This window comes from Leptosomus discolor, chromosome 1, assembly GCF_034619465.1.
Source record: "Leptosomus discolor isolate bLepDis1 chromosome 1, bLepDis1.hap2, whole genome shotgun sequence".
NCBI classification, from domain to species: Eukaryota; Metazoa; Chordata; class Aves; order Leptosomiformes; family Leptosomidae; genus Leptosomus; species Leptosomus discolor.
Window position 1 is genome coordinate 192,973,800 of NC_141391.1, and position 11,341 is coordinate 192,985,140.

Sequence of the window (11,341 nt, forward strand, 5' to 3'; positions counted from 1 at the left end):
TATGCATGCTAAAAGAAAAAGCATGACTAATGTATGTAAAATGTTTGTTCATTAAATCTAATGAATCTCCTTGTATAAAGAGCACACTGAAAAGTACCGCAGCTGAAATATTTGTGACTGAAATCACTTATTTATGGGACTCCATGTTGCACCCTGCAAAGGCATCTCTAAAGCATCTCGAGCTCCTAAGGCTAAACAGTAGTGCTAAGAGACCTTTAATATATTTATGAGCATAACCCAGTGCACGTGTCCCAACCCATGACTATTCTGCAGTGCAAGCTGCAGTAAAGCTCTTCCCCCAGCCTTCAGCCCATCATGCTGGTGTTGCATCTCAAAAACTCCACCTTGAAAATAACCTATTTTCTGCCTGCCCAAGGGGATTTTTCATCACTAGCCCTGAGGACTCAGCCCTAACCACATTGGTAGCCCTGGATGTGCCACCAAAGAGCCGGTGTGAGCCCAGAGGGTGGGAGCTGTTAACTGTTTCCCGCCACTGATGACTCCTGGGGATGCTAGGCCAGCCCGATGCATTGCCCGGGGCTGGTCAGCCATGGTGCCCAGGGAAAGAGCCCTAACTGGACATTTGCACCCAGCTCATCCTCTGGAGGCCTGCTCAGGTGATGGAGCTTGGGGCTGCAGGTGTCCTTTCAGTGTTAACAGGAGGAAGGGGAAAGCAGGACTTCACCTGTGCAGAAGCAATGTGGGGGTGATCGGGACAGTTTGCTCCTTACCACTAGAATAAGATGCATTAATTCCATTGCTGGAAAGGCTGTGTGCACCAAGGAAGGTGATAGGCCAATGTGTTATTCCAAAATGACCAGTATATCACAAAATCAGGCAACTGACTCTCATATGAGCTTTTTTGACTCAGTTATGCACATATGCACAGTGTTATTTTCTTTCAGAACGATTAAAAGATAATAAATACATGACATATAACATAAGCCAGATTCTAGCCATGTTTGCTGTTAGCTGTCATGAATTTCTTGGCTCACTGCTGAGAAGATCTGTGAATTTGAGGCTGTGAGTGTGAAGAAGCATGGTGTTGAGCCATTCCTCATACTCAGCTAATTATTAATCACGCCAGAAAAAACCACTGGTGGTTGCAGTGACCAGGCTGCTTCCCTCTATAAGTGTTCAGAGATTCTCAGTCATTTCATGCTGACATTTAATGCCACAAAAATTGGGGGAAGGGGTGGAAATGCTCCCTTTATTTTCTGAAAATATCGGCTGAGCAATTATCAGATATGAAAATCCCTATTAATATTTCAACATCAGTTTTTGCAGTTCTTCACTGCGTCTCCTTCAGTACTTCAGCAGTCATTCAACTCCAGATGCTGCGTCACTTTTGGCTTTCAGAATCTGAAACCTAACCATGAAGATAAACCCAGACTCCCTCTTACACATGTAAACAGCCACAAAAGTTAGGATTTCTAGGATGCCATCCATCCCATAAAAGCTCTTGTTTTTCATATTACTGGTTTAGACAGCCTTTTCTTCATGCTTTCCGCTAATGTTGGCATCTAACCGCTGTACAAGTCAGTGGATGCAAAGTGTTCACTGATGAGCCACCTTCTACTCTGGAATGAAAGTCACCCTCATAAGCAACGAAGCTCACCTGAGAAATCTCAAATCTCTCTCACCAATTTGATACCTGCAGTCTCTGAAAAATAAAGTTATGAGCAGATTATGACCAATGATGACAAGTATTAAGTTTGATTATACCAACAGACATGAAGTGGTAAAAAGGCTTTTAAAAGGCCTGGCAAGCATTCAGGAACTTAGCTGTGAGACAGCATAAAAACCACTACCACATTCTGCCACTCTAAAAACCCAGAAGGCTCTGAGAAACCAGCTCACGGCTGTTGCAATATTATGTTTTCTCTGAACCATTTCTTTCCACTTTAAAGACATTTTCACTGCAGGAGCAGCTGAGATGGATACACATGTTCCTGACCCACAAGGCATAAGGAGTGACACAGTTACGGCAATGCAAAAAAAAAAAAAAAAAGGAGGCACTTACATGCTGATCTGTCTAATCCCTTCTCCAAAATCATTGTTCTTATTAGCTGATGCATGCAAACAAATAAAAACTTCTGTCATTTGCTTTGTAAATGGGAAGACACTCAATTTGCTCCACCTGGAGGACAGATGCAATGCAGCCTTTCAGTCGTTATGATATTGGCATTCATAAGCAGCTGATTCCAATTAGCAGTCTTAGATAAACAGAATAATGGATATGAGTACAAGTGACACTCTTCCTTTTGTCTGTTCACACAGAAAGCCAGACTTGCTCGAATTCGTGCAGCAAAGAGTGGGAGTGCTAATGCCTACATGCAGAGCAAACGAAATGGCTTACTGAGTAACCAGCTGCAGCAGGTAATGTTTTTGTGTCCTCCACCTCCAGCGTAACAGCTTAATGACAGCCCAGCAGTAGCTTATTCTATTTATCACTAGAGCAAGTCAATGTGGGTCTTTAGGCAATGTTATATTTAGAGGTAGATTAAGGAAGGATAGATTGGACAATTACTATTGTTAAAGGAAGCTTATGAGAGTTGATGATGGGGTATTAAAAGATGAGGGAAATGACCAGATAGAAATGCTGGATTCAAATATAATCCACGTTTTTAGAGTTAGATCCTGTAGAAGATCTCATTAAGAAAATATAGAGTATTTGCCTGTTAGGAGGTAGGTTGGATTTATCTTATTTGGCTTTAGACAGGTAGATGTGTGACAAAACCAGGCTTCATTGCCAGTGAGGGAAACAGGTAGCTCCAGGGTACTGTTTGCACAGAGGGGTGTCGCAGGAAGCGTTCCCTGGAAGCGCCTACTTTGCTCTAAAGAGAATCTTGGTAATTACCTCAAATGCATTGAAATGTAGTGTTACCTTGCCCCTGCCGAGGAAAACAGGACCAGCAGAAGGAGACCCAGGCAGCGGCTGGGACCGGGATCCACAGCGACTCATGCTGCCAGAGACAGCCCCTTGGCTGCTCAGAGCTGCAGCCAGCTGAGAGAGACTGAAGACACAGTGTTTTTTAAAGCCTGCCATTTTCTGGCATTTAAGCAATTCCCTGCGGGATACAGGAAGGCTTTTATTCCTCTATGCCCTTTCTGTTCAATACATGTTAAACAGCCGAACGCTTTAACCTATAGCCAGAAGAGGAGGAAGAGGCTGTTTGTCCATCCGGTCCAGCACAAAAGATGAGCAGTCAGAGCCCTCGCTTCCTCTCCTGCTTGAAAGAACTCAAATCTTTGAACTAAAAAGACACCAAATAGCTTAATTGCCATGCAGATTTCAAATATCCCAAAGTTGAATTGTAATCTTTCCTATTATCCCACTTCCTCCCCTATTTAGTTTTCTGCTTTCTAGTGAATAATATGAAAGCAATTAATAAACAGTGGATGCTTTTTACTTAATTCTTCATTCTGTGTCAGTAACATCTGCTACATGCTTTCCAAACTCAGCAGATTGGGATCACTGACATAAATTTTTGTGGAAGCAGTAATACCACAAATTCTTTAGTGCTATGAAATGATCCCAGGAGGACAACTATGTTTAATTTCCTTCAAATGAAGCATATTCCCAGGAAAAAAAGAAAAAATTTACTGTCACTTAAATTTATGATAATTTTAAGTATGCATTGATTCAACACTCAAAGCTTACATGTTGAATGCGCTTGTAAATTACGCATACATGGAATAGTACAAAAGACCTTAGAAGGAAACATTTAAAAGGAGGTGCAAGGGAAGGGAAGAAAATATTTTGATTAGAGAACAAACAGAAGAGAACTCAAGTCCAAACTGTTTTGGGTTATACAGTGTAGATAAAGTATTGCAGTTATGCTACCGTGTACAATCCAGATTAGTTCTGATCAAATATTTGGATAAGAGCCCTCTTGTTCACAAATGAGAATAATACAGAGTTCTATGTATCAACAGTCCTCCAGTGAAGAAGAACAGGCCTTTGTTAGCAAATCTGGCTCTTCCTTTGAAACGCAGCACCACCACCTGCTTCACTGCCTGGAAAAAACTACGGTAAGAAAAGAGAACTGTGTTTTCCTGTGAATTCCAACACCAGCCTAGTTTTGAATGTTTTCAGTATTTCTTCTAATTAATAAGCCTTTATATGAAAGCAGTTAACTGGGAAGAAAAGCCATTTTATCTTATTTTAAGGTGTTATACGCACTGCATGTAAATAACAGAGAGATCCTGAATGAGGGCCTCATCTAGGGTGAAAGATACTGGCATCAGTGAGACAACATCAGTACAGCCAAGCTGTATGTGACCTTCAGTATAGTTTTCCTACACTCCTAAAGTTATCATTTGCACTTTTCTGCAGTACAGTTCATAAAACACAATTAGTAATCCTTACACATTCAATACTCAGTGCAGTCAAAGTAAGCTTTTGCCTGAGCAAACGTCGGGCTTTTGTACAGGGAGAGCTGCTGCGTGTTTCCTCGAATGTGAATGCGATTCTCACTGAAGTGACTGCAAAAGAGGATCCCCAAACATCCTATTTTGAAACCTCAAGTGCCTAATCCAGATGCAGGTGCAAAGCTTTGAAGTCTTTTGGCTTCAGTTTAGACACTGAGATCCCTGTAGAAATCACTGATGTAATTCATAACAGCCCAAATATGCTCATCTAGATTTGAAACTCCCTATAAATCAAAAGGCCTTACTATGTGCTCTCTCTGTTTTTCCCTGGTCAATACCCAAATAATTATACAGCCATAAAGGATAGTCAACTACAGCAGAGTTATGATCCAATGATAACTAAATGCAATGTTTACTAATAGTATATTTCTGGACAGATAACATCACAGCAATAACCCTAATCATCCCTAAATTTACATTGTTTCCTCTTTTATAACTTCCTAAGGAAACTAAGAACATAAATATTAATTATATTGAATTCAATCTTTGTAGATTTGGGAATTTCACATAGGGCATGCTAAAACTATCTCCTTGTATTTTTATATTTTTCCAAGGGTTTTATTTCATGTAGAATTTAATTATATTGTAGGTAAGTTGGTCAACATTCATTAAACTACCATTTACCAATTTACATCTAGTTTTAGAAGTTCCAGATGCATGTAAAAAAAAAATTATTTCTCTTTAATTTTTGTACATATGGAGGAACTTTATGGTATTTTGTCTTATCTTTATAGTCTAGTTTTAGATTTTCATTAAAAGACCCAGTAATGCTTCTGCTATATCTTTGATGGAGATTAACATGAAAGTCTTTTTGCTCTTTCTCAAAAAAAAAAAAAAAAAAGATTAAAAAGCTTTCCCACAACAGACATTGCTAAATTAAAATATGATGTATATATATGTACAATTTAATATTCTTTCTACAGTGTTTGTCAATAAAAGGGCAGAGTTGCTACATCAGTTAGTAACATGTCATCCGACAGGTGCTTACGGCTTCTCCAATCTTACTTTTGGAGTATTCATTTTTATATAATGAGCTGTAAGACAAAATGTCTTGCTTCCTATTCAAGGTATAATGTGGTTTCTTTGCCAAGATTCAGGCTGGGTCCTTTTGGAACGTTTTTGAGACATTTTGTACTAGAACCTGGTAATAGCGATCTGCCTTAAAAATCGTTCCACAGTTGAACGTTACAAACAGATTTTAAAACCCCAGTAGTAGCCACAGGTCTTGTCAAATTATCATAGAAAAAATGGGAAAAAAATTCTGTTCATTTAGTGGGAGTTGAATTTGTTTCACATTTCTTCTAATCATAATATATAAGCCTTTCCTTTTTTTCTTTACTGAAACACAGCTTTTTTTAAAAAAAAAAATAAAAATGTAAAGCAGGTATCATCTTGTTTCCTAAATTTCCGTAGAATCCACTTTCTTTTCTCCTTGTTTGTTGTGTCCTGCTACTGGCACTTCGCTCACGTAACACATGGACACACAAACGTATGTAGGGGTTCCAAGTCGTATTCTGCAGAGCGTGCGTTTGTAAAATTTTAGTGGGAGCACAAAATTTTGGGCCCTCAGCTTGTAGAATCTGGCAACAGGCTGGTTCATGGTATAACAGCAAGGGTGAGGTGCCTTCTTAGCCTCTCATAATCCTTTGAAATATCATTTGATATAAGCATCAGTCCAGATGATACTAAGCAAAGGCAGATTTTCTCTTTTCCAGCACTTTAAAGTCAATAGGGTAAGATCTTTCGCACTCTAAGAAATGCAGAGTGAGTGATGTTACGGAATTCTGTGAAAATTACATTAATAATAAAAATAATTGCACTGGGAGTTATATTTTACAGGCTACTTTTAGCTAATTTAAGAACAGTTAATTAATAAGTATAATCAAATCTATTAACTTGAGCCATTATATCGTTTCAAAATGTTTCCAGTCTATATCAAAAGTTCACTCAATAACCCACCTTAATGGACCCTACAAATTGAATTCATGTTGGTTGCTCCATAAAAGTTTTAGGAAGCACAAAATTACTTTTAATCGGAAAACCAGCAGAGTTCTTGGCAAACATACTGCAAGCCACTGAATGTACTCTAACGATGGCGATTAGGCCATTTTTCTCTCTGAATTTTACGTGAACTGTGCAATCACATTCAAAATCTTGATTGTGAATGACGTATGTCTTATAGAAGTCAATTTTATAGAAGTCAAGCTCTTTCTTTCCATATCACTTGAAACTGGCATTCTTCAACACCACTCAATTCCACACAAACTTGCATCTGAGTGAACAATGAAAGAAATGGAAATAACAATTATATGCCTATAAAGGTATTTCCATTTGTCACAAACACTTGGCCACAGTTGTTACTCTATTTACTTTGTTCACATATTTTATATTAGTACTGTACTGTAACTCTCCTAAAAAACACCCACACCTTTCCAATTAGTCTATCATTCTTTAGGGGGAAAATTTTTTTTTCTCATTCTAATACACAAAAGTGCAGCAGGCTAACAATTTTGGAGTGAGTGAGACTGCGCAGAGTGTACAACAATCCAGAACATGCTCCCTAAACCATTCTCAGGATACGCAGACTGATTCCAGCAGTAACCAGAAAGATTTTTTTAAAAAAGGAGGCTTTCTCAAACTGCACACAGACATGTCTTAATCTCCGCTTAGTTTGGGCTGCTACTTTAAAATGACTGTAAAAATTCACACACACACACACCCACTATAAACAACACTACTATTTCACAGTCTTTTGCACACAAAGAAAATGCGGAAAGCACGGCTGTGTGTGAAACACTCCCTAATCACCTACTGAGTCAAAGTACGCTGGCCATTTATGTGAATTTGGATTCGGCTCTGTGACAACCCTACAAAACTACTGTCTGTGCTGGGATTAAGCAAAGACTGCATGAATAGAGAGTACTTCGTTTAAGAAATGCTCAGTCTTCTAAACAAATTAGGAAATTTTTAGATTCTTTTAAATATCCATTTCATATCTTCTAATCGAAACTTCCATTTGATTTAATCTTCTTTTTTGTATAGATGCGTACCTCAAAACACAGTGTTTCAGATCCTGATTTCTAACATATAATTCAAAAAAGGAAGATTTATAAACTCATCTGGAAAATACATATGAATTTTATTGTACTACAGTTCAATACAATAAATCTTATTTATTTCTGAATGACATTTAGAGCATTTACATAAGCACCACTTGCATTTTTATTAATAAAGATAATCCTCTATTTTGTGGCACTTCATAGATTATACAGATATGTATAATGCAAACTACATTACAATCACATGCTATTTTACAAAATAATTTGGATTAACATTTTCTTATTTAGAGCTCTGAGTGTTTTGTTCCAGCGTTTACATTTGTATTGGTATTCAGCCCAGGCTAATATGGGCTAAACACTATAATCAAGAATAAGCTGTCCAATTTTCCCACTTTATTCAGTTGTGTCAATTTTAGCCTTTAAACTATCATGATTAATATGTTCACTTTAATTGTCTTCTGTGTGTTCTTTGTCCCTTTGTTGGATTCCTCTGGGCTAGAATCACGAGTTTGTGGATGAGCAAGTCTATGAAGAGAGCTGTATGGAGGTTTCCACAGTCAATAGACCCCCCAGCCACAGCCCCTCTCTCTCGTCCCAACAAGGTGTTACCAGCACTTGCTGCTCACGAAGACATAAAAAGACTTACCGCATCCCAAACACCACCCTCACTGGCAGCCGTCCAGGCAGCGTACAAGAGCTCAGCACCATCCAGATCAGATGTGTGGAGAGGACGCCTCTGTCTAACAGGTACTTCACACGCGCCAGCACAAGAGCCAAAGCCATTTCTTCGTTAGAGATGTAGAGTGTTGTGGCCTCTGCAGGTAGGCTGTGAGGCTAAAGATGAAAGTCAAGTAGTCATCCAAAAATGGACACTAGTACTGAAACATCCTGCAACTAGTTTCCTCCAAGCTTAATCCAAGAGAACAGAAGAGTCTCTCTACATCCATTTCTGCCCTCTCATGCCCTCCCCACAAAATCCTGTGTACTATTTGCAGCGAATAGCATCCAGGGACCCCAAACTAAATACAGCACCAAATATTATATGCTGTGGAGAAACACATAACAAGAAAAATTTAGCATAGAAAAAGGTGCAATTCAGATATACGGGATGAGCAAGTGGGAAGAGAAAGAAAGGTCTGTCCCTGCTGTTTCTACTGGTTTGGTTCAGAAGCATAGGACAAGTGAGACTTCGTTGCCTTTCCACAGAGCAGAGAAATAAAACTGATTCCCAGAGTCCTAAGTGAAATAGTCATGAGACTTTTTTTAAATAAAAACCATGAAATGGATAAGAAAAATGTATGTCCTAGTTTGAGAAGTTATTACAGAAGTGAGGAAAGTACAAGAGCCTGTCATTTACTGAACATCTCTGTACTCTCACAAGTAAACCATTTGGCTTTCAGGTATATCGAAACACCACCTCTGAAAACACAGCAGAAGTCTCAGGAGACTCAGAAGTGTTTTCTATTGAACTCAAACATGCCGCCATTTAAAAAAGAAGCATTTTCAGCACTGGTTGCTATAGAGACTTTCTTGCTAAGTTACTTTGTGTAGCTTGCTCTGTACAGTTACTAGGTTTGGATTTCCCTTCCATGAACAATCCAGCAGCTGGTAGCTACTGAAGTTTTTCAGCTGTTGTGCAATGAGACCTCCTGGCCAGCACAAAGCTCCAATCTGTCTTAGCTTTTCAGGAACTGTTCTGCTTGGATCCATCCTTTCTCTGCTGGAGGACTTGCAGTCACAGAGTACGTAAAAACACAAAGCACCAGCTTTGTGCTAAAACCACAAGCACAAAATGCCAGTCTCACCTCAAAATGGTCTGAGTGTTACAGGTTTCTTATGATGAGGTATTGCAGCAACTCCATGAACATGTTAACCTTTATTAGTGCATATATCACTGTCTTACTCTTGAGGATACATAATATAATGTTCTTAAATAAGCATGGCATGGAGGAATCTATAGGAGACTGGGACTACCCCTTAGTTTCCATTTTCCTGCATAGCAAGTTATCTAGCTATGTGAAGTTTGGCCCCCGTGGAGCAAGTCAAATGCTTCCCCTGCTCAGAAACACGTAGGTGATGAGCCCAGAAACTTTCAGAAGTGCTGAAATGACGGGAAGGAAGGGAGTAAGGGGGGGCTGTCCGTAGACATAGCCATGCACACCTGCTTCCAGGATGCAGGGTGGTGGAGTGGTGGTGCTTTGCACCTCAGAGCTCTCTAACAGAGCAGGATGGAGACGGCCAGCTGCCGGTGTGGAATCAGGCACATAAGAGGTTTACAGTAACGTGGACTTTCTTTCTTCATGGATTTCTGTTTCTTCTTCCAGCCGTTCCAGCTTAAATGCCAAAGTGGAAGAGTGCGTTAAACTAAACTGTGAGCAGCCTTACGTCACTACAGCAATAATTAGCATCCCGACACCTCCAGTCACCACACCTGAAGGAGATGATAGGCCAGAGTCTCCCGAGTATTCGGGAGGAAACATTGTCAGAGTATCTGCTTTATAAAATAAGGAATTATTTATAAATTAGCATAAAGACCACTTGCAAGCTGAGCTCAAGCAGTGAGAAACAAGTTGCGAGGAATGAGAGAGCTGACAAAGACAACGCCCCTTGACGTGTGCGCCAGCGGCCGCAGAGCAAGAGGTTGAGGAGAAACAAAACTTTGTGGGTTTTGGTGTCGTAGCGTGTGAACCAAAAGGAGTTTCCTACCCCTTGTCTGAACTGACGCGCAGTGGAATCTTCTGTGACCATCCTGACTTACTATATGAGCACAATGAAATGTCCCCATTGATGCTTCTTCTTATCATGAGAGCTCTTTTTAGAAAAAAAAAAAAAAAAACACAAAACAAAAAATAGAAACAAACCTGTGTTCCTGCTGAATGCAAAACAACGAGAAACATTTTGATAACGTGTCTTTTTTTTTTTTCCTCTTAATAAACCACAAACTTGTTGAGGAACTATCAAACAATGAAAGAAAAAATGCTCATATGAAATATGTTTGTACTGACTGAAAGAACAACCATAATGCATGCTGAAATTATTTGGAGCTGTGATCTCAGTTTACTTTTGTTGTTTTTCAGATTAGGCATGATAAAATATTATTGTAGAAAGGGGCATTTCCGTGCACTTACAACAAGCTGATTGTTAATGTTCCATGGTAGTTGTACAAATAACTTCCCTTTGAAAAATGCAGTATTTCTTATTCAAACACTCATTAGTGAACTAAAGGTGTTCAGTTAGTTCAATATTTACTATTGTTTTATCTTGCTTCCTAGGTACTGTTACAACTGCAATAAGTCATTGTACACCTGTTGTATCAGGAATCAGGATTTCTTTTTTTTTTTTTTAAGGTATTTTACACAACTTCATCTAGACTATAAACTTCTAATGGCAAACATTTAAATAATCTTACAGTCAAACCTTGCACCACAAATGCGCTATTCAGTCATTGTTCTTTCTGTCCGCTGTCCTCTATTTCTATGACAGTTTGTTGCCCAGTCCAACATTACCATACCATTTGGGGGTTCAACACAGTCCTTTCTTCTGTAGACGTCTGCTTCTGTATTTTCAGAAGAAACCTCTCATCCCAGTGTACTGTTACAGGATCAAACCTATTTGAATTAAAATTACCACAAAGGTGGTTTTGGGATCAGCTAACACTTATCTCCAAACCTTCCTTGTTGACATTCTCCAGCATCCAGAGTATTAGCTACGCTGGAAAGACATTCGGTAAAAAAAGATGGCTAAATTCCTTTTGTAATTATCTGTAAACTTGCATCCTAAAACTTGTTTAAGAATTTATATTGTGTGAAGATATTTAATTACCTAAGAACACTGATAGAATAATGGAT

General features: G+C 39.0%; 1 protein-coding gene across 1 annotated transcript in view; it reads left to right on the forward strand.

The window, feature by feature from the left end:
* KCND2 (potassium voltage-gated channel subfamily D member 2) overlaps window positions 1–9,995 on the forward strand; it is a 276,616-nt gene extending 266,621 nt beyond the window's left edge. Inside the window, exons 3-6 of the mRNA XM_086473175.1 lie at window positions 2,281–2,379; window positions 3,940–4,035; window positions 7,993–8,240; window positions 9,818–9,995. Coding sequence (XP_086329301.1) covers window positions 2,281–2,379; window positions 3,940–4,035; window positions 7,993–8,240; window positions 9,818–9,995 — 621 coding nt within the window. The remainder of the gene's footprint in view (window positions 1–2,280; window positions 2,380–3,939; window positions 4,036–7,992; window positions 8,241–9,817) is intronic.
* Window positions 9,996–11,341: the final 1,346 nt, after the last annotated feature.